Source organism: Xiphophorus hellerii, chromosome 5 (assembly GCF_003331165.1).
Source record: "Xiphophorus hellerii strain 12219 chromosome 5, Xiphophorus_hellerii-4.1, whole genome shotgun sequence".
Lineage (NCBI taxonomy): Eukaryota > Metazoa > Chordata > Actinopteri > Cyprinodontiformes > Poeciliidae > Xiphophorus > Xiphophorus hellerii.
Genome location: NC_045676.1, coordinates 27,061,165 through 27,085,878, shown reverse-complemented (window position 1 = coordinate 27,085,878; position 24,714 = coordinate 27,061,165). Strand labels below are relative to the sequence as shown.

At 40.7% G+C, this 24,714-nt stretch overlaps 1 protein-coding gene across 1 annotated transcript in view; it reads right to left on the bottom strand.

Moving 5' to 3' along the window:
• LOC116719933 (zinc finger protein GLIS2-like) overlaps positions 1 to 23,876 on the bottom strand; it is a 34,938-nt gene extending 11,062 nt beyond the window's left edge. Inside the window, exons 1-2 of the mRNA XM_032562775.1 lie at positions 23,435 to 23,876; positions 2,392 to 2,577 (exon numbers count right to left, since the gene is read on the bottom strand). Of these exons, the coding sequence (XP_032418666.1) occupies positions 2,392 to 2,557 (166 nt within the window). The 5' untranslated portion in view covers positions 2,558 to 2,577; positions 23,435 to 23,876. The remainder of the gene's footprint in view (positions 1 to 2,391; positions 2,578 to 23,434) is intronic.
• Between the last annotated feature and the right edge of the window lie 838 nt (positions 23,877 to 24,714).

The window sequence follows — 24,714 nt, the reverse complement described above, 5'->3', positions numbered from 1 at the left end:
TTAGACAATTTTACACACCAAAAATAAATGCGTTATCTTTGTAATCTTTCTGTTTTATTTAAGGCGGTATCAGTATCATAAGTCTTAAAAGTCTTTAACTCCTGACTGCCTGAATTCAATTCCAGTTACATAAAAACAAAACGTGTTTTGGTTGTTGAGCCAATACTAAATTAAGTAGAGATTGTTCATTTGAATGTAGCATTTAGTTCTAGTGAATAAATAAAAAAATGAGGAAAATCCTCTGAATTCTGGCGCATAATAAAATGCACTGCTTTACAAAAGACAGAACACATGTGCATATTCAACACTTGGGGGCGCCATATCTCCATAGATTTGCACATACATAAAAGTAATAGAAGATTTCTTCATGATTAAACTGACAGATAATTTCTATCATTTTATCTGGAGTTTGTGTAACCCCCATTTTCTGATGCTGCCCTGGGCAACTTCCCAAGTGGCTAACGCAGTCATTCGGTAAATTACAAATATGCATTTAAACAAACTGAAAGCACCTTTTGAAAATAACCTTCAAGCAGGTATTAAACACACTTTTCATTAAGTCCACATTTCTATATTAACTTGATTGTATTTTTTTATTGGTCTGATGTAAAACTCTTATCGAAAGTGACATGTTTTTATTAGCTGTAGCCAGAAAATCCTTATAATTAACAGAAATAAAAGCTTGAAGACATCAGTCTGTGCGCAGTCTACATGATGTGTTTCACTTAGTGAATTTAGTTACTGAAATAAATGAACTTTTCAATAACATTAATGTGTCGCTATTTCACAAACCACCACTATTTACTATGCTCATTTGCAAAACAAGTCATAATTTGGCATAACTTCAATCACTAGATATCAGGAAAATGTTTTTAGTACGATCCTTGGTTTGTGTATAATATGCATCAACAGGCTTTAGTTGGCATTAAAATCCGAAGTGATATAGGGCTTGTCAGTAGGGTTAATACTTAAATGTTAACAAGTCGGAGCTTGTTCTCTGAAGTTGCTTTGAGTCACTTAGATTCTCATAAGCTCAGAGTTTTGATCCATCTTCAGACATGTTGGAATTTAGTACTTTAAAATCACATTAACATATTTTTTTTTTCCTTTTGTGTTGTTGAGATAACACTCCCTATGGGAAAAAATTACTTTCACAACAGTTCCTTAATTCATGATTCACCACATATTTCTTTTGATGATCGGAAGGAGTTCCTTTTTTCTCTTGAACTATGCAACTGATTCACGTGGCCCTTCTTCTTTTTTTTTTTTTTAAACTATTTATGGTTCCATCTGTTTTTGACCGGAGCACAAACAGCTTGGATGCACATGTGGGGACTTAGTTAAGCAAACAAGAAGCACCTGACCGCAATGTGGAGCTGCATAGACCTGCTGCCTTTTTTGTTCACAAAAGTAAACAAGTGAATTGTTTAATTATAGTATAATTTAAAGAACAAATGAAAAAGCAATGTGTCTCTTGCTAAATGTGTTTGATAGAATAGTGAAAAGGCTCAAGTACATTATCTGCCATACTTGAATATCATGCTGCATTTGTCTTTCCAATTCTGAACACTAGATAAGAGAAAGTAACCACATATTATCATATTAAACGTATTAATATTTTATGGATATCAATAAAACTTCCGCAGTATCGATCAAATTCATTACATTGAATAACGCTGAAAAAAATGATGCTTTAATACATAATGAAGAAAAGATATTTCACAGTACTATTGGTGATAAATAACCTAAAGTTTATATAAATAGATATATATTAGCTCTATGTCTGCCCCAGTAAGAATATTAACATTAATCAAAAATATAACCCTACATCCTTATTTAATAAGGATTAATTCCACATAAAATACTTATAGAAATATCTGCACAATCTTTTTTTTTTTTTCAGCCTTACATTGTGTTCACATGTCACAGCTGCCATTTGACAAAGTTTTTCCACTTCTTTCTAATTAGCTCGAAAACGACACTTCTCTCCGATGTAACAAAAACCATTCTCCGATTCGGTTTCCACCTCTGCCCCCGGTGCAATCTGGACGTGCCTCAGTGCTTAGTGGGAAGCCTGGTTTGGAGACAAACATATGATTCTGTCTGCGTCAGCTGCAGTTTTCTTTGGGCCGCTTCACGTCGGTGTCACGCTCGGCTCGTTAGAGCCGACGCTTCCAAATCTGCTGACAATCCACCTCTGTGTGAGGACAGAGAGGAGCAAACTTCTATTGGATTTGCAATATTAGGTTACCGGAGAAGTGAGAACAGAGAACCGGTTTTGTTAAAGACTCACTGTGACACCGGGCGTCATCAATGCCACGCGGGCGCCTGACTTGACCCAATCTGTCTATTAACTGAGCTTGTAGAGCTTCAGGCGTCCTGGTTGGTTACCTGGTGAGGAGGGCGGCGATGGGAAGGTGGTGCACTGCAGGCGTGGCCGTGAGGCGTGGATAGGAGCACAGATTGATGAGGGACAGGACCTCTTTCCAAACTTCACAGGACCGCCTGTTCGTCCAGAGGGAAGCTTCAGGTCCAGCGGCTCGTCCAGAGAAAGCATGGCTGCTGAAGACTGGTGCCCTGAGACGGGAAAATCAGGGGCTCGTTTTACAAAGCACTCAACACAAAACAAAGGTAATTAAATCCTCAGCGAGAAACACTTTGAAATACTTTCAGCTGAGGCATAAACAACATGGTGGTGTTTGAATCTTGTTTTGATATTTTAACGGTTGCGACCTTGTTTTCCTCCACATCTGTATCACATGTGTGTCAACTGGTTAGTCTTCCACGTTAAGGACATTTTTAAATCACTTTTCTGTCTGCAACAATGGATTTCAGATCTCATAATGTGCAGCAGCAGCTGCGTTTCCATTGACCACATGATTGTCCAATTTGACATTTCAAAAATAAATTTGACTAGTGGAAACAAGGCAATTTCGAAAAAGTTTTTTCAATAAAAATTTTGGCACTAAGACGTATCAAAGTTGGTTTATTTCGCAGAACTGCACTGGAAACGCTTTTTTTTCGCATTAGACGAGTCACGTGATCGACAACTGGATGTTGAAGATGACAAGAAGTGGTTGGAGGTCGATGGTAGGAATCTGGTTGCAGCTGTTTGTATCTGGGATCTTGCTCTTTTAGTCACAAACCATATCTCATGAACATAGAGTAGGGTCAGAAAATAGGCAGAACGAAGCAAACCCTCACTCCATCTGTCCATCGTCAAAGGAGGGAACCCTTTGGTAGCCCACACCATCCGACACCCCATGAACAAGACACTACAATACATGGCCTACTAACTGAGGTTAAGACTAACTTCCCAGCAGCAAGGAGCAGTCCCCCTTTTTCCCAGTTGATCACAACAGCCTCATCCCTCCTCAAGTTCTGCTGCACACCACCTTAGGGCACCCTGAAGGTCACGACTTAAAGATCCCAACAGAACTACTTCATCTGCAAATGGCTCATTTTAAACCTTGAGGTTACCAGATACCCTCCTCTCCACGGCAAGTGTTGAGATCCTGTCCATAAACACCACAAACAGGATTTGGGCATAAGCTCGAGTTTATATCACGAATGCAGCCACAAAATTTGCCTTGCTTAGACAAGGACCTGATAGTCCTTAAAGGCATCCCCCCTTATGCCCCGTACTACCACAGCCTCCCCACTAAATACCTTGGGGGGACAGGGTCGAAGGCCTTCTCCAGAACCACAAAGTGCATGTGGACCGGAGAGCTGAGCTCCGGTGAAGCCGTCGGCATTTTCGCAAGAGATAATTATCTTGTCCACTGTTCCGAGGCAGGGATGAAAACCGCTCTCCGTCTCTTGAATTTAAGGTTCAGCAGACGGTCAGAGCCTCATTTCAACTACCATAAAGGAGTCGTCTCTAAGGAGAGTCCGGGTGGGATGGGGTACCACGACCTTTAGACACATTCCTGGTCCAACACACCTCAATCAAACCATTTATTTATTATCACAACCTCATTTCCCAGGGGTCTTTACAAGTGGGACCCACTTGTTATTGGAACACAATCTCCTACCCCCTTTCCTACAGACTGGTACCACAGGATTGGTCTGCTTCCTCTATATGACATTCGAGAGGTGTCTCAACCACTTCTGAGGTCCTGCCATCAATAGTTTAATTGGCCAACCTAACAAGCAATAAGTTATAATTGCAGTTTACTAGTTTGTATTTGTGAGCAAACAGAGCTCAAACTCAAAGATTAAACTCACAGCATCAGATTGTTGCTATGGTAACAAAACAATTTAACTATGAATATTATTCTTTGAACATTTACAAAGTAAACTTTCCAGATCCATAAAATCTTACATTTAAATGTTAAACAATTTTAAAAAATTGAATTTATGTATACTGAAACCATTAAATCAAATTTAGCAGCACTGATTATCTCAATAAACAAATGTTACATTTATGTATCTGTGTTCTGTGTTAAAATATCAGCCTTTATGGGGCCCCTGAAGCCCTGGGGAGCCTTATGGAGCTGCTGACTTAACTTAGATTAAACAGAAGTGCAAATAATTGATATTCATTTTAATTGTGTTTTTTTATTTGTTGTTTTTAAGACTAGTTGTGGGTATAAATATCGTTTCACTGGAAATGTCTTCCCGTAACATATAATCACCCAGTAATATTTTTACATTTCCTGTCTACTTAACATCTTTAAATACAAAAACACGGTGGACCGCCGGTGGACCGCCTCGGCGCCCCGACCACCGGGCTTAGCAAGTTTTCTGGGGGAAACCCTGGAGTGTCCTTCTCCACATCCTATATACATTCCTCCAATGACAGAGATTTTGCTTCTGACATTCTGGCCACCCAACCCAACACCCGAGTCCCTCGGATTCAACCCGATGCTAAAGCTTCCTTCCTCAGCCCGACAGCCATGTTAACACAGAAACCCGTAAAACACAGGCAAATGAACTTACATGGCTTCCAAAAACATTTTACCTTCCAAATAAAGGGAGTTTAATTGTGTAAATGTTGACATCCCACAGATTTTCTCCTTCTCCTTCCAGATCTGAAGGTTTAAGTGTGAGTGTTGACTTTTATCCCAGGTCAGCCTCTCATTCAACAGGATGAGGAAAATCTGATTCATAGGTCAAGCCACATGTCTGGTGAGCAGCTCTCAAAACAACTTCATTCTCACACTCAGGGATGTTGGCCAATCACAGGGCTAGTTGTGTCAGATTTGTGCTAAAAGGGATAAGTCACATCCAAACAGGGATGTTTAGAGAACAAATTATTTATTTAGCACAGTGTTTAAAGTAAACATGCTTTCTTGATATACAACAAAGTATGTCTTTTCTTTACTATGAAGAACGTACAGTTCTGATATGGGCGACGTGGGCAACCACCCAGGGCGACATGAGCGCCGCCCAAGCCCCTTTGTGCTTCACCAAACCAGATATAAAAAAAAACAACAGAAAAACAGAAAGTAAATAAATTCTTTATAACTACTTTTAAACTCAAAAAGCTGACTAAGTCAATTTTGTGTTTATTAGAACCACAAAAGTAAACAGTTCACAGTTTGCAGCTTCTAAATGTCTTTAACTCTCCTGGAATAATAAATGTGGGAGGCAAAAATATGTATGCAAAAAACAAAAAGTACATGCACATGAATTATACAATTAATCCAAAGGTTACAAAGCATTTACAGCGTAAATGACTACAAAAGAGTCATTTATAAAGAAAGAACCTGTACTCTTTGTTAATGCCACACAGCTCATTACTCTAACCTAGTAAGGTTAGAGTAAGTTTCTCAAACTTCTGAGAAAGGTTTGAGTTCCTCTAGTGACGCATCACAGAAAAACACATCTGTCTCTAAGTTTCTGAGGGAAAACCTTATGATAGTTATCGTGATATTAAACTGTTGCTCTGCGTTTCTGCGGTCGGCCCTTAAGTGGCTCGACAAGATTTCGCAGTAGTGTTTTCATTTCTTAAGGTTGAACCCTGCGACTGAGGCATGAGCCAATCAAAACGATCTCTCGGTCCATGACTCATGGCTGCGCTCTTGTCGAACAGAGTGACTCAAGATTCGGATATCGGCTTCAAAGCGAAAGCGTCACGGGGGAGAAGCCAAAAACGGGAAGAAGCCGTGGTAAGGTGGAAAAATCTTGCAGGAGAGTAAAAATGGTTAGCAGCTGCTGGAAAAGCTGACAGCACTGATGGGTTTAATCGTTGCAATTTTACGTGGTGGTGATAGTTCCCCTGTTAATCCTGTTAGCGGCCATCAGTCGCATGCATGGAGGAGAAGATGCACTCTGCGCTTTACTACATGTAATCAAGTTGCACGAACGGTGCAACATCTAATCTTTTGCCTGTTTAAAATGCATCATGAAGCTGGAGCCTCCCCAGATTTTATAGGGGCAGTAGTGTGTATTTTCCATTAACATAGTGGCATTTTATAGCACAATCAAGTAACTGTGTTCAGTTGCTATAAAAATGCTCTATATGTCAAATATGATAAAAGAAATTTGACGTAACTTTAACGCTGTGAAATTGGGTCTCTGTCCCTTTAAAAACTCCTCCTCTTTCTGAAACCCCACCTTCAGGCAGTCATCACTACATCGCTCCTCTATTAACCCTTTAGCAGCGTTTCAATGGAAGCAGCTCGTATAATGAGCTCAGCTGATGCTCTGTTCCACCAGGTGGTTGCTAATTGCTGCTGGCTAGTCTGAAGGAGCTGAGTGGGCAGAAGCTCAGTTTGGAAACTGGAGCTTCGTTGTCGAAGGCGACTCTCGGTCCAACCAGGCGTTTTGCACAGTTGAATGGTTGCTACAGGAGATTAACAGATTTCTCAAACATGCGTGAAAGAAGGCATAACACTGCCCCTTTAAAACTTTTATACTTTTAACTCTGTGCTCATTTCTCCCTTAAGGCGTCGAGATGAATTAGTTAAACGGTTTTATTGAACACTTCTGGTTGTCGTAAAGTCATATTGTGACCATAACAGTACCGGCAGTGATTGCTTTGACTGAACAACATATCGACAATATATTGTTATTGCAGTAGCAGTGCTAAGAACATGTCCAAGGACATTGGCCTGTTTGGAACCTAATATTCACCACCTTTTATATTTAGTGGGTCTTAAATTTGCTTCTGTCCCAACTCTCTGAGCTGCCTCTCGTCATTTATGCAGGGTTCCTGCACAGCTTTCGTGGAGAAAATCCAGACTTTTCCAGACCCAGTTTTCCAGAGATTATATTGGAGAGAGGGAAAAGAGTTTTGCCTTTACGTTCTTTAGTTGTGCAGACTGACGTTTCTAAAAATGTATGGAGGATTGAAAACACATGGAACATGGACGTAATCCGTCTCTCGACCAATCGGCACCAGCCTGAAAAAATGGAAAATGGATGGATGTCGTGATAAGACTCAAAGTCACAAAATATCCCCTGGAAGGAGATTTTTACTCATTTTGAGAGTTTGAGAGATATGGGGTAAGTTCAACCTACACATAAAAAAACAACAACATGTTTTATTTTAATGTTAGCGACTTCCCCTATAATTTGGATTCAACTGAATTTTCCTTCAGGATGAAATCTCAATGAAAACATAATCGGAAGCTGCAGAACACTGGAATTCATTCACCGTCAGAGTTTCTATGTAATCTCTCCCATGCCACAAAGCAGGTGAGTGAATGCAGGATTTATGAATCCTTGAAATTAAAAAAAAAATCCTCATTAGGGTTAGAAGTAACCATAGAGAGAGGAGACTGCTAAAGGAATCTCTCTCCCAGGATTTTTATCTTATCGAGGGCAGCATTTTTCCCTCCCTCACACTTTGCAACACTCTTGCAAGCGGTAGACTGAGCACTCAAGCTGGTACAATCACAAGAAACAGCCCAGGGGAGATTAAAGATTCTTGGCCGTTACTTTTTATGGGGGGAAATGTTTAAGGTGGCACTCACATTTCGAAATTTTCCTCCTCTGAACTAAACCTACTCCAGAGCGTATTACGTTTTGAGGACAAAATGTTACGACGATGGCACCGTTTAAGAAGAAAACTGACTTTGTGATTCTGCAAAAACTGGAAGTTGACCTGCGTTTAAACCCCCATCGGCCCGCATATTTTCTATTAGATGAAGAGGAAAGCTACAACAAAACGCAGCTCTAAAGAGAGAGAGAAAAAAAACTCATTAGTCCACCATTGCTCACATTGTTGACTAATGCAGCCCAGTCCGCCATGCCAACTTTAGATTACACTCAGATGTTTATTCCAAATTCCATCCTGGAACGTCACAATAAGACCAACGAGGCAAAGCAGAGGAGCGACAATCCAGCCTTTCTAAAACGCAAAGAAGCAAAGTCAGAATTTGAGCCGTTATTGCTTTGCTTTTTCTTCAAAATTTGCCAGCAAATCTGTCTTGGAAACTTTTTTTTTTTTTTTTTTTTACTTTTACTTGAAACCCTGCACCCCAAGTGGAAAAGTTTCAGCAGCCATCTGTTTTTTCTGGACACAAGTTTTTCAGCCTCTTAAATGGCGCCAGACACCTATGTTTGAACGTAGGTTGTTTTTTTTTTTGCTTTGTTTTTTTTTTTTGCGACACAGCTGCTAAACCTCGACTGGGTGTCCCGCTGCACGGCTCGCTAATGACAGCTGGCAGCGACGACGTTCATGATTTACTTTTTTTTTATATACTGGCTGGATTCGAACCAGCAACCTCCCAGCCACATGCGCGCCTCCTCCCTCGGGCTCCCAGAAACTCGCTGTCGCCACAAATTCTTCCGCAATCACTGACACAATCCCCCGGCAGAATATAAGGCAGAGGCTAAACCACAATGAAGTCAGTGTTTAGGGTCCCGGCTGCTCTCTTTGCCAACTTCTTCACCGCACTGGTTTCTCGTTCCGCTGCAACCTCGCTGACTTTTCTCATGCGCACACTCGCATACGGACTGCTGCTTGGGAGCACCGTTGCGGCACGCACATATGCCGTCGTAACCTTCGCCACCTGCGTCCAGACACGCACGCCCACCAGAGTCACGGTAGGCCGGAAAGACTCTCAGCAATGCCTAAACCTCTAACCTCCAGCAGCTTTCCCCCTCAAAGACCTGCAACATATCTAACAACTTCCATCCCTAGCAGAGCACAGACTGTGACTACGAGAAAACCTGCATTTAAGAATACTGCATTTGGTCCTGCAAATGTGCGCTCTCAAACGCTAAGGCCTGCAAACGTTTAGGTGAGCAGATCTCTAGAAACATGCGCGAGGTTAGCTTTGAGACACCACAAAGCACATGAGCCTTTTTCTCATGAACTCCTACACAGTTAAAACATCCATGACATGTCACACTTAATGGAGTCCTCAGGTACGACGCACACACTCATCAGGCTTTCCTCCTCTCACAGGAAACATTTGCTTCTACGGTCGCCCTGGTCTGGCCTCTCCCTCCCTGTAATTTTTTTCTACTCCCTCCTCTCTTGTCTTCCCTCCCTCTAACTCCTTCCTGTGGTTTTCCTCTCCCAATTCACCAGCAGAGCATACCTCTCCTGTTCCCCGCTCCTCCCACTCCTCTCTCCCCCCCTGCCGTCCTCTCGCCTCTTTCACATACTTTATTCTCCAGTGCATTTTTAACTCCCTTCTTTCATTCCTTTCCAGTTTCTTGGATCATGTGTGTGTTTGCAGCTTTGCCTGTTGCTTTATGTACATAGCGCCACATGTAATGTTTTATAAGTGAAACTTAATACGTTCTGTTAGAACTCTATAAAAGTGCGGGACGAAAATGGTAAAGATTCCTTGATGTGCCAAGCAAAGAAGGGTTGAGGGAGATTGGGATCAATGACAGCTCGTCAAGTCGTTAAAAAAAAAAGTCAATGTTCAATTTTTAGAAGTGATGTTCTTTGATCTTTCCAGTGCAAGTCCTTTTAAGGAATTTCAGAATGTCCCTGCAACTGCAAGGATCACGGAGGGAGGCGCGGGGCCTGTGTTTCTGTGATCTGAAGGCATAAAGAGGCAAGAAGAAAGAGGGCATTTATAAAGGTCCGAAGTGTCCGCACGAGACTTTGAAATTGGATACCTGCTTGAAGAGTACTGGGCACAAACAAAAGGACTAAATGAGTGGTAATGGGCAGAATCACGATGGGAGTCGTGAAGGGGGGGCAGTCTGCTCAAACCACAGAGTGAGGAGAAATAAAGTGAAAACATAATTCAAGCAAGGCATAACTTTTGGAAGCGAGCAGACAGACTAGGGAAGTGGTGTGTTATTTCTTGCGTGAGATATTGTAACCCAGTGAATATAATTTCTGAATGAGTAAGACTAGAGGGTTTTCATTTTTTTATGGAACAAGTACCATCATGTCAAGTCCAGGTAGTCCAGTCATTTTAAAACTGGTTGGCTACATGACTTGCCATTTTTTCAGTTTGTTGTGTTAAGATTCTATTTATCTATCCATCCATCCATCCATCCATCCATCCATCCATCCATCCATCCATCCATCCATCCATCCATCCATCCGTCCTTTGCCTCCCTAATGACACTTTCCAATCACTCATTCTGGGGTATTCCAAGATGTTCTCTGTTCAGAAAAAGCATATAATCTTTCGAGAAAGCTCCAGGCCCTGCCCATGAGTCTTCTTATTAGTTGATCTTGCATGGAAAACCTCCAGGGGTCGACGTCCAGGACTCATTCCGATCAAATACCCAAACTACCTTAGATGACTCTCTTTGAAGCCTCTTCTCTGAACTCATCCCTGGCCATCGTACAGAGGAAGCTCGGTTCAGCTGCTTGTATCCAAGATCATTCTGCCATAATCCATATCCCACAACATGGGCTGGTAAAAACAGAGCTTTGCTCTTTGACTCACCTGTGTTTCTCAGTGCTGCATTTGAAGCCCTGATCCTCCAGTTGACCTCTGGCTCCATGCTATCGGTAACAAGACAATAAGATACCTGAATGTCTCCATTTGACTCAAACACTCGACATTGACTTGGAGGAAGCAGTCTACCACTTGTCTTGTTAAGAACTATTGCCTCTGATGGTCAATCTTTAATTGGTGGAAGGTTGCAGTTGAATTATCCACCAAAGCATAGATTGTTTTCCATTTCTCCAAGACTTTTCACAAACCATTTCCAGGGTAGGGAAAGGTTTTCCCCAGGGTATTATAATTGAGGGGCCTGCTTGGAAAACCTCCTTTAGAGAAGCAGATGTCCAGACCACCTGACTTCTCACCCCTCATCTCCATGACTGAATATGGCCACCATTCAGAGGAAGATCGTTTTAGCTGCCAGTCATTCATTCTTTATGTTATGATCCATATTTCATATTCATAGGTGAGGGTTGGAACCAAAGCAGATTAGTAAATCAAAAGTTTGGCAACAGATCAGAGCAGCACCTGCATCTTCTGATCCAGAGTTTGGTCTGAAACTATAGAAGAAGTGTCTCTCATTTCACAAAAAAAAAAATCTATTCTAATGTCAGTGCTTGAGTCATTGTAGAAAACTATTTAATTATCCAGTCCACTCATTTAGAAGCGGAAATTTCCAGAAAGGTCGATAGAATCTGAAATTCCAGTCTGTGGTTTTATCACCAGCACCATAGTCTGAAAATCCTACATGGCTACCTGCCAATGCATATAAAAATGAGTGTAGATGAAAGAGAAAATACAGATTTGTTTGCACTCTCCGCAACATGTCACTCATTTAGTTGTTCACACACTCAGTATGCTTGCAACTTCTATCTCTAAGCATGTTGATCAAATGTCTAAAAGCAAGAAAATGTTTCTGGTTTAGGATGCTAATAGTAACTAGTTTAGAAACAGCTTATAAACAAATCCCACCGCGTTTCAAACCTGGAGCTGAAATACTGTTAAGTTGGGTTGAATGTAATTCCCAGATATACAAGTTGACAGTTTAAATCTCTATCCAGTGTGTTTCACTTTCAAGGTCTTGATAAGGCAAACGGCAAGAACCACTAACGTTTTGGCTCGTCCAAGTCCCGGTGTTAGCGAGAACTACGGTATAAACGGACTGTCTTTTATTATGTCAGGTCTGTTTCTCAGTATGATGTCAGTGCCAACGTCCAGGATGCTGACCTTCCCTCATGACGTAAAATATGGCTGCCACAGGAAAACAAGCGATAGAGGAGGAGGTGAAAACCTCAAACAGAAAACGCAGGACATGGACTCCCACCCTTTCCTCTCCTCACACTTTTCCCATTATTTGTCTCAGTTCTTCCCTCCCACCCTCTCTCCCTCTGGCTCTCTTGCATCTCGGCAGAGCTAAATGATGCAACTCTGCAGACCGAGTATGCAATAGTCACCAGTAGAGCCTGTAGATTGTCTCGCACTGACACTGGCGTCTTCACCCCTTAGAAAGGGAGTGGCGGAGGTTGTCAGGGCCAGAGGAGTGGGGGAGTAGCCTTACGAGAAGGGGCCTATTTTCCTCTTAAAAACAGTTTTACTGACCTTCCGCGCATTTTAAAAGACGGTACAGCAACTTAAAAGGTTAAAATCATCCAACAGAGAAGCTATAAAACACAAACCGAGTCAAATTAAGGGAGAACAAATTCTTTAAATTCAAACTAAACTTAAACAACGATCAACAGGATCACCACATGTTTTGATTATGAAACAAGCTGAACTTGAAAACTGGTAAATTTAGCACACCTACACATTACATGTTAATGGAAAACAACTTGTTGCAATAGACAAGCTAGCGCCAAAGAAACATGGACATATTATCGGGTGTGTTGAAACTAGTCGAATTATTCTTTTCCTAGCATGTTAACATCTGGTTAACATCACATTTTCTAACTACAACCGTCTTGTGAGACATTTGGAAACAGTGCTGCAACAGGACTCTGAGTATTTCAGGTTGTCAAGTTATGCCACAAAAACAACAGCAAAAACATTGTGTACTGGCACCGTTTGACGCAGTTTTAAAGTAGCTTTTACTCTGAAGTCAAAACTTCTGAGATTTTCTTTGGACAAATAAGAAATGGACACCCACATCTCTAGATGTTGGTGTTCTGAGTGGGAAAATTGAATTCTTGAGAATCAGAACCTCAAAATGAAACATGGCCTCCTCTATCAAACGAAAGGAGAGATGTAGGCAAAAAAACAAAACTGTTTCTTTGCACTTCTAAGTGTTGTTTCTCATTAAAATATTCCAAACTGCAAAAATTCATTTTAACAAACGCGTCGCTGCGGCGTTTGAAAGTACAACAAGCTCAATAACTATTAGCATGTATTGCTAATGGTGGTTAGCCTGGTCGTTGCTCAGAGCAAATCCCACTGGCTTCTGAACTTAGAACTAATAAACAGTTGAGTTTATTGACATTCCCACATTAAAGCCCTGACTTCAGAGGTAAATGGACGACCACACAGGCAGACAATTTTTATGCTTACCAAAGGAATATAACAGTTTATTTTCTACTGCCACTAAAGGTAGTCCACATGCAACCATTGGAATCTATGACTTTACCTAATGACAACACAGATTGGACCTCTTAGCCACATGAGGACATAAAAATATTTACGCATTTTTATAGAAAACTTTCAGGGTGAGTATTTCAGTATTTTTAACCTGTTAAGATGCAAAAGGTTCATGAACTGAGCTAAGGAGCGCAGTGTTCCAGCACGTAACTCTTAAACGGCAGGACATCCAACACCACAACACCACAACAAAGAGAGTCGAGAAAACATCAGAACCAATAGAGTCAACAGCGTGACGCTAGCCGCTTGGACCTTGGGGACACGCACACGGCCCCATTCGTTCTGTTTTAGCTCAGCCAGGCAGCAGCATACTGAAGTGTACAGGTTTGAGTAGCGCTTCAAATTGGGCACACAAAAAAAGACCCGCATGAAGAAGTAAAGAGATTTTTCACCAGAATGTCAAAACACAATGAAGATAATAATCTTTATTGTCAATTAAGCTATCCACAAAAAACAGCACACGTTGCTTTTCATGCATTTCTGTTCCTGTTCTTCAGCTTATCTGACCTGGTATTTTCCCCGCCTGTTGTGTATTTAACCAAATAAATCCAATACACCTCTATTCTTTCTCTTGCTCGATTTAACCCTGTCATACTCCGTGTAATTCAACAGACCCAAGGTCGGTGTGAGCGCTTTTAAGATGTGCAACAGGTAAGGAAATGAGCAGCGTCAGTTTGGTCAACAATCACTCGTGTGCTTGAGCTGACAGGCGATAGTAAAAAAAAAAACTAGAACTCTCTTTTCACAGGAAGAAACCTCCAGGAGAACCCGACTCGGGAAGCACCCCGTCTTCATCAACCAGCTGCGGCGGCGAGGACAGGAAAGAGACACAGACGGACACAAAAGCACGGAGCAGACTCAGGAAAGGCGACAATCTGCCTGGACTGACTGGAGGTGAGAGCGCAGGAAAGGGCCACAGAGAGACACAAAAGCACCAGGACGTGGATGCCAACTGTGAAAAGGGAAAATTGCGTAAGGTGATGTGGATGGAGAGAGCAGATCAAGGAGTGGTGGCCACTTTGTTATGTAATGTGACGCCGCAGACCCACACAGCAGCACAAGCAAGAGAGGTTACTAAAAGCCATTCATAACTACATAAAAGGAAATTATAGATTATAGGATCGTATGGACAAGAATACACATGTATACTATTAGTTTGGTAATATAATGTAAATATAATATAAGGATGTAATGTATAAAACAAAAAGTGTCGATCTAAGCACAGAACCCTGCTGAACTCCATTATTGTGTCTGGTTGCATTTTCACTGGCCACATAATTTGAAAATAAATTCACTTTACTGAACCGTGCCAATTTTGGAGAAACCTCTCACTTTTCGATAAAACGTTTTGGTGTTGGGATCAGGTGGTTATCTGTTAGATAACATAATGTAAGGATGTGATGTATAAAGCAAAAACTTATTGATCCAAGCACAGAACCCTGCTGAACTCCATCACTAACTCTAGCTGCGTTCCCACTGGCCATATAATCTGACACTTTGAAAATAAATTTGCTTAATGGAAGCACATCAATTTTTTCCGCTAAGAATTTTTTGCCACTGCACTGACTTGCCTTTTTTTGATTTTTTGCCATATCACAGTTGGTTTATTTTGCATATCTGCGATAGAAACACTTTTTTTTTCCGCATCACATGAGTCACATGATCGACAACCGGACTGACACAAACCACAAAACAAAAAGAAAACGGAAGATAATGTTGCATTTTTTAAGGCTTATCACATGAACAAACTTTTTTATTTGCTTTCTTTATTTCGTGGAAACACCACAGTTGCAAAGACATTAGAGGAATATTGACAAAGATTTGCGCACAATTGTAACGGAAACACAGGAACTGCTGTCTGAAAAAACCTGTATTTACTTGAATGAATTAATGTACCTCAGATTATATCTGCACTATTTTGCATGTTTACAACAATAAGAAGTTAGACCATGACATGTCAGCTTGAACCATTTTGTCTTGACAACAATCAGGTCTAAATCTGGTTTGAAACGTCTCAGAAATAAAAGGCAATAAGCAGTGTTTTTTAAAAAGAGAAAATGCCCTATATTTTACAGATGCTTTCCTAATTAGTCAGTAGTTCCTCGACGCCTAATAAATTATTTTATGTCTTGCAAAAGTTTCCCTACTCTTTAGTGACATACCTACGTTTTTCGCATTGTGTCACAACAATGTCTTTTTTTTGAAGAAATACAGTTTGATAAACCAACACAATGTTGTGCATAACTGTAGCGGGAGGAAAATTATACATAGCTAGCTTTCAAAATATGGCACTCCGGTCAAATGAGCCCAAAATGACACTTCGTGGACTCCGTGCAAAACGCCTCCGAGGTGAAACATGGCGGTGGCAGGATTATGCTGTGTTTTCCTACAGTCATAAAAACTAATAAGAGTTGGTGGGAAGATGGACGGAGAGAAACACCCAGATATACTAAAGTTCAACGCAATCATTTCTTTTCTTCTTCTTTGTGTTTTTAAAGTACCCCGAGATGATATGTTGTGAATTGACGCCATTTCAACAAACTGAACCAAACTGACCACAATGCAAATGAGGAATCAGAAAAAAATCTGTAAAAAATTATCTCTACACGCGTGTGAAGCTCATAGAGAGAAAACAGAAATGCTCAAAAACAGTTTTTCCATATTTTTCTTTCTAAGATGGCTGAAAGCATTGCCTCCATTTTCCTATTGTGCACTAATTTGTGTTGCTCCATCCCACAAAATCCCAATAAAGCAAATGAATGCTTGTGGGAAAAGCGGTGAAAATGTGCAGGAGGCATTAATACGGCTGCTTTTAGCGAAAGTTTAAAAAGTGAAGGTCAGAACCTGAATTCTCCTCAGTATCAAATGGTTGCATTTAAAGAGCGGAAAATGATCACAGATCGCAACAACTCTCACAAAAACACTTACGTAACCCGTAACAACAGCAGACCTTTGTTTATTTCTGTTCTTAAAATGAATTTTCTCTTAAAAGGAAAATAAATCACATTATTGCTGGGTGTTTCTTTTCTCTCTCTCTCTCTCTCATCTAAAAAAGACCATCAATGTTTCTTTGCAACCGTTGGTCAGAAAGGTCAGAAGTCGTCATCTGTCCCCTGCAGCTTTTCTTACAATTAGTGGAGCAATAGTTATTTCCCAACCACCGATGATTTTATTCACAGCCACTACATGTTTTCTTGGGGGGAAAGTAATAAAAATTAAGACATAAAGAAAAGAATGAAGGGAGACAAATAGCAAAAAAAAAAAAAAACACACAATCTCTTTGCACTGAAAATGGAAAAGGAAAGGAAATAAAAACCGAAATGAGGAAACAAGTGAATCTTTCCAGCGATCGATTGGAGCCAAACAAGGCCAGGAATAGCCTGAGTGCCGGACGCGATCGCAGTTTTTGCAATATTTTCTTTCCACTTCCATTCAGATTTGCCTTTGGGTTTTTTTTTTCTCTTTCCGTATTTCTCTCTCTTTTTTTTATTTCCTAGTATCCCTCTTTCATTCCTTCTGTCATCCAGACCCAGAACACATAAACACATGTGTCTCACATTCCTCTCTGCAGAGCAGATTCACCCAATTTATTTTCACTCTGTGTGTGTGTGTGTGTGTGTGGGTCTCCTCGTGAGTGTGTGTGTGCCAAGCAAGTAAATAATAACCAATCCCAGCTGCGTACTGTAGCCTGTCCGTCTTGTTTTCGGTTAGGAAACGTAGACGAAGGTTAAAGAAAAAGACTCCATTAAATATGGGATGGATGGATGGATGGATGGATGGATGGATGGATGGATGGATGGATGGATGGATGGATGGATTTTTTTTAATTGTAAAAAAAAATCTAGAATTACAAAATAAATAATTTTTAATTTGTATAGAAAAATGTTTTTTCTAGGACTTTTTTCTAAGTGATTATTTGTAATTCTCTCCAAATGCAAAGTTGTTATTTTGAAAATACATCCCTAGTGTTAGTCACTAGGGGTTACTTAATGCCACAATTTTTTTTTTTACCTGCAAAAATCTTCTTCAGTAGGGACTGGATATTCCTGAATTGCTTTTTCGTCTGTCCGCCATATTGGATTTAACAAAAAATTCTTGCACTTGCAGCGGATGGCCAGTAGTTGGCCGTGTATTGTATGACGCACTGGTTTCCACTTCAGTTGTCTCTGTGCATTTGTAACATAAAAGTCCACAAGAAACACAAGAAAACGGCTTTTAGATATCTGTCCACTGCAGTGACCGCTATGCATGAAAGCGTTAGAATCACACATGAATTAGTTTGTTCACGCAACAAGTCATCAAAAACCCTCATCGTCCTCCAACTACTTCCTGTCGTCTTCTTATTCTTTGTGCTCTGCGCCAGTGGCAACATCCGGTTGTGGATCACGATGTGGAAACGTGTTTTCATTGCAGTTTTGTGAGATAAACCACCTTCAATACGGCCAAAAATCCCAAACCTCGTCCTAGTGCCAAAACGTTTTATGGACAAATGAGTTTTTTAGTTGTTTTTTTTTTTAATTGGTGCATTTCCATTCAGCAAATTTATTTTCAGAGGGTCAAATCGCGCAATTATATGGCCAATGGAAATGAAGGTTCTGTAGCTTGAACCACATCGTTCAGTTTGGGCTTCCCGTCTTGTAGATCCAGACTGTTTCAAAAAAATGTTGTGAAGGGAGATGATGTTTTTGATTTTTGACGGGTGAGGAGAAATCTGCCCTCTACTTTCATAGCTCTCACCCACACGTCAAGCTTAGGATCTTTGGGTGGAAAGTAAGAGCGCTCACTCCGTTCCTTTTGGTAGGTTGCCAAAATGGGTCCAGGCATTCTTTTGACAGTTAAAAAAGTGTGGGTTTTTTGGTGAATAAAACAATCCATTTTCTGTTTTCAGCGATAGAAGTTGCTTGCTGTTGCTCCAGATGACAGACCGTCATCCACATATGGTAGTATACCTTTGTGGGGGAATCATTTCCAAAGGTCTGAAAAGTGGATTTTCTTATCTGCTTTCAAAACGATGAAAAGATGGATTGTTATTTTATACTTTAGAGTTAAAAGAAGAAGAAGAAGACCAACAGGCCAGGAATGGGTAGGGAGTGGAGAGGCAAATATGAAGGGGTGGGAGGGCGAGATGGAGGAAGGGGGGTGTTGAGTTGGGGTTTTTGGAATTCGGTCTGTGTTTGGTTTGGAAGCGAAGACCCCGTCTCTGGGCTCTCTGGAGGATAATGGAAAAGAGAGGGAGAAGAAAGAGAGGTTTATGGATGTGTGTGTGTGTGTGTGTATATGCCCTCGCAGGTGGTCGGTACAAGCTGATGGAAGGGGTGGGGTCTCCATGTGTCTCGAAACGTGCGCGTTCGCTGAACCGCGTCGACACGCCGGCCTTCAGGTGCCGCAGCAAACAGATGGGAGTTGTGACCATGTCAGAATGAGAGCGCGGAGACGCACAGAGGAGGTGAATAAGACATTCCTGAGACGGCGGAGGAGGAGGAGGAGGGAAAGGGGGATGCAGGGAGTCAGTGGTTAGTTGGTGGTTTGAAACTAAGAGGAGAAAAATGACTGCCGGGTCCAGGGTTGGGCCCAAAATTGTTACCACAACCAGCCAGCGAGCCAGGGGGAAGCAGAGGAAAACACAGTCAAAAAAAAAAAGAGCTATATAGGAGGAGAAACGAAAAAGGGCCTCCACCTCCTACAGGAGGGCCTGCAGACTCCGTCCTGTGCCGCAGGGGGAGAAAAAGACGGGGGGGCGGGGGGGGGGGGGGGGGGGGCGGTGCTTTTATAGCTGGGCTGAACCCACTGAACCCATCATGTACAAACAGCAGAGAAAGTATGGAAACAACAGTCACCCAGGGAGCTTCCAACGAGGGGGTTCAGGTTAGGGACCAGGACTGGACATTCGAGAGCGATGACAACAGAGTGTCATTGTAGCCATTTTTAAACAACTTACTTCAACTGATAAACTTCATTTTGCTTTGAGTTTGTGGTTAAGTCTACCTTCCTTCGTCTGTCAATGCGTTTCTTTGCCTTTTGTCTAATTTTCGGAACTATTTTTCTTCCTTCATATCGTTTCAGTACTTTTAGTGTCTTGCCAAAGTACACAAATAAATATATATACACACATCGATATATATATATATATATATATATATTTATCAAAAATGACTTTAAAAAAATTTGACTTGGTAATTTACACCTTGAAATTGGGCCTCTGTCTCTTTAAAAAGCTCGTGCTCTTTCTGAAACTCCGCCTTCAGGAACTCATCACAACATGACTCCTCTATCAACCCTTTAACAACGTTTTTACCAGCGTTGCGCTGAGAAGTAGGTCATATAAACCATGCGTTGGCCAATTGGTGCTGGCTAGTCTGAAGGAGCAGAGTGGGGGAGTCGCAGAAGTTCGGAAGCTTCAAAACTTTAGCTCAGAAGATCGTTGAAGGTGAATATCTCAACGGTTGCTGCGGGAAATTAAAGGATTTCTCAAACAAGCATGACAGAATCAAAGCAACACTCCAGGTATGTTTACGCTGAGAGAATAACATCATAACATGATGTCAAGTTCAAAAAACTTGATTTTACACATTCCTTACTTCAACAACACTGCTGCTTTTTTTTTTTTGGCTTATCTTTTTTCTTTTCTATGTAGATTTTGGAAGAAGTTTACTTAGGAAAAAATATTGCAAAATTCCTCACAAATATTTCTAAAGTAGCACAAACAAAAACCTGCGATTTTGATGTCACAAAAACCAATCATGAAATCCTGGAGGGACTGCTTAGTGAACAAACAGCCTCCTGAAAACCAAGCAGCAAACAAAACAGGGAGACAGTTTAAAGCAGAAACAAATGCAAAAACCACTAAAAGAGTCATGGAAACTCTCAGGTGGAACAACATGTTGACAAACCAGCTATTACCGTGCTGTCCACAAAGCTGGCTTTCATTGACGGGCGGTGGAAAGAAAAATATAAGAAGTCCCATTTGTAGTTTGCTACACGCCATGTTGGGGACACAGTGTGACCAGATTAGATAAACAATTCACCCCAAACACATCAGCCCCACCTCGTTCGACCAGTGCTGTGGGAATGCTTCTCTGCAGCGGTGAAAGGGAAATTGGTGAGAGACGATGGATGGAGCTAAATACTGTAAATAGAGTTGAGAGTGTCCTGGAGGTTCACTGTCCAGCAGGGCAACAACCCCTAAACATGCAGCTCCGGCTGTAACGGAGTGGTTTAGATCAAAGATAATTCTCGTACTCGGTCTCATTGAAAATCTTTGGCATACCTTGGAAACCTTGCTGTTCCAGAGTGCTTTCCTTCCGATCCGAGGTTGAGACTTTTGAAAAGAAAAATGGGCCAAAACTTTAGTTACTGGATGTGCGAAGCTGGTAGAGAAATACCCCAGGTAAGGGGTATTGCTGTAAAACGTAGTTTTCTAATGTGTAGCAAAAGTTAAAAGACCACATTCAGTCATTGGTCTATCACATGGCATTTTGATCAAATATATAGAACTTTGTGGTTGCAACATGATGCAAAATGCAGGGGGAAAAAACACTTATTGGCACAAGATTATGTCACATCTATAAAATTTATGTTCTGTCTTCTACAACATTTCTTCCCTAAATCCTACATTCCTGTCTCTTTCTTCACTTGTTGATTGACTTCCAAGCACTTCTCTCTTCTTTCTGTCTTCTCCTCTATCTTGTTTTCTGCATTGACCTGACTCTTTACTAGGTACCAACACATTATCCTTGTATCGACCGCACAAAAGCAGACCGATCCCATATGTACCAAAAGAGGAGTGTTCCCCGCAGTTGGATAAGGGCGGTAAGACAGACAGATGGAGGAATGACAGAAAAGGAGATTGCTTGGCTCTGGTTCTTTAAGGAAAATCCACACAACTGTGTCTGGCCCAGCCTTTAGAGAGCTACATGATGCAAGGAGGCTGCAACCTGCACATTTCTGGCTTTACAAGAATCGCCCCCACACAGCCAGCTCTGGCCACCTTGTTGCAAAGTTTGGGGAATTCTGTGGTGCCGATAAACTCATAGGTCATTACCAACAAACGCCCTGCCTTTTGGGAATAAGTACGGATAAAATTCACATGTGCTATCCTCGAGGAGGTGTTAAAATTTTCAGGAGTGATGATGTCAGAGATTGGGGAAGTCCGTGTTTGCCCATCTACCGACCTTTATACATACATTAGATGCTACCGTTGAAGAAACACCTTAGACAGATTGGGTTGGGATCTCAACAAAGGTGTTTACTTCCCAATTCACTTATTGTAAGCCTATTAACAACTTGATAGCACAACTGTGTCCTTATGGCTGCACATTATTGGTTACCGAGCATTAGTGTCACAGCAAAAAATGGATTACTGCCCCTATCAGGAAGTTCAGTAAGCTGTTGAATCGTTGGGCGTATTTACTTCACACACAGTTGTTCAAGTTTGACTTCATCTCCATTAAGGGAATATTAAGATGCTTGAACGTGGTGTGTGGTTTCACACACTTCATGTCAGATTAGAATAATTAGCAGCGGTGGGACCAAGCCATTGTTTTGGTAAGTTTCAGGTCTCAAGTCTTTATCCTGAAGTCCTGAGTCAAGTCTCAAGCAAAGACAGCCAACTCTAAGTGTCAAGTGCCAAGTCTGAAACTTGAAATTTCAAGTCTTTTCAAGTCTTTTTTTTATCATGTTAAATGTAAATAATAGACAATGTGGGTTTTTTAAAATCTGTGTTTATCTCAAATCGTGATGAAACAAGTTCAACTGAACGTACAAAATATTTTTAAAAAGTCATTCTAAAATGCCATCTTTATGTTGTCTAGTTAAACTTTACGTTTCCAAAAGAATAAAATAAAATTCTGTGAAAAACTGTCAATATGATTTCCCAAGGCGGATGTCTTCAGATAAACGACCCGTCCTCTGATGGAGCTGGACCCGCTTCAGCGTTATGATGGGGAACCGATAGAGAGAAGCTCCTTTTCTGAACCCGCTTTCTGAAACGGACCCCCGCTCACCATCCACCGGCGATCTCGAGCTAACAAGCTGTATGTTTTAAAATGGCGTGACAAAAAGAAGCATATACATTAAAGCCGAACGGCATCATCAGGGCAGCCATTTTTTTCCAAGTCAAAAGTCGGACTTGACTCAAGTCCGAGTCATACGACTCAAGTCCACACCTCTGATAATTAGAACCTGAAAAATTCTGAATGAATGTTCTTTTATATAAAATGCTAAAACTGAAATCTGTTATAGTATCACAATAGCAATGCGGAATCACATTGCTATTGTGCAACCATAGCAATGCGGTTGCTATGGTGATTCCCACTTTTTCTGGGGAGCAGGGCAGATAGGTAGCATCATTCCTATCACTAGAAATACAAGCAGAAGCACTGAGAAAATTTTAGGTTTTCACAAATCAGGTATTGTATAAAAATTATAGCTTATAGAAAATTCCCAGAAAGGTAGCTTTTTATCAACGCAGGTTTTTTATTTTGTATGACTGAGACACGAATCTTAGAAAAGGCTGCGTTTTCAAAACTTTTTCAGTCAGTAAAGTTTTCTTTGTTTTGTTTTGTGTTTGAAGGGAAACAAAACATCCCTAATTCTACCCTGCTTTGAAACAACACTAGTGGGCCAGGAATACAAGCTTGTGGAACTCCTTTTTTTATGGCGAGCAAGCATAAAATGTGAACAGTTGCAAATGTATCGTTCCCAAAAGAATCCGCACTTTTGGCACTGTTCTCCATAGAAATGTCTTTCTATACCACGAAACTGTACGAAATCAAATAATAGAAAAACAATACAGAATGGGAACCAAATTTTCACTTTTTTTTTTTACCTTTATCTTTTTTTCTACTTTTATGTTACCCTTTTTTTTAAAAGAAAGAATGGATTTTCAAGGTGAGTTTCATCTTCTAAACAAGTGTAGCGTAACCTTTAAGTTGGATTTACATGTGTACATATTTAAGTAGCCTATACTTCATTATTGATCAAGTGTTTACCTTTTAGGAGCGCCTCCGTTGCTTCTGTGGTTTGTTAGGAGATGCTGTCGATGTCTTCGAGAAAAAATAAAAAATAAAATTTAAAAATCAAGCCTGTTTGTGTGGCTCTCCTTGTAACATCTCCCAGTGAGCTACCAGTTGCAAACCGGTTCTCTTTAAAGATTAAAAAAAAAAAAAATAGAATTAGTGTCTCTGCAATGAATAAAGTGGTCAGTTTTCAGGTAGGTAACCAAAAACCTTGTCGAAGAAATAGTTCTGTCAAAATTACACTGCTAAAAATTAGAAGAAGAAGAAGAAAAACGATTCAAAGGAAAACAAACACAAGAAATACTGTCACTCGGGTTTGAGTGATGTGAATTTGAAGTCGTCCACAGATAATAAGGCGGAGGTTTTTCTGGAGGTGCATCGCCCAGTTGCGACGCTGGTCAACTGAAGCAGAGAGGAGCGGGGAGCGGAGAACAGGCTATCCGAGAGGAGGAGGCTGACAGAGGGCGGAGAAGAGGAGGAGACGCGGCCTCTGCCAGCTGTTCTGACTCTGGGAGTGGGAGGCAATAATACATACCTTTAAGTTGCACAACGTCTTTCAATCCAAACGATTTGGAAGAATTTTAGAAAAATATGTTTTATCAACGCTCCAGATGTCAAAGGAAGAATTTTCACACGACAAAGATGCATCCCAGACAGACTCCGTTTATTACAGAAAATCTGTAGTTCGGTATCCAAGTAATTGCTTCAGCACGCGTTGCCACCCTCTAGTGGTTAAAGCGCAACACTACACCAAAAAACTTTACAAAAATAACTTCTTTTTTTTTGGTCTGTCCCCCCCAAAAAATAACATAAAATTGTTGTTTTTTTACTTTAGAGGAATGTTTTTTAAAGACATTATTCAAACGCAGATGGGTTAAGAGATATAAAATCATACTTTGCAGACCTCTACTTTTGATTTGACTCAAGGTAAACCATGTTTTGCATAAAGCAGACTATTAAATTGGAAAGGTTTGTGCTATGTATTATTATTATTATTATTATTATTATTATTATTATTATTATTATTATTATTATTATTAATTATTCCAAAAAACAGTGGCATTAATTTGGGGGGAAGGAGAGCTGCCAAAAATTAATCTACCTGTTGAAACTGTATCGGGATAAAAGAGACCACACTCTGGCAATAACCTTTTCTTTTTGGCTGAAGTTGAAATCTTTACTAGGTTTTAAGTATAATCATCCAATTTAACAGAAATAAACACTTGACAACAATCCAGTCACTTTTCAGACTC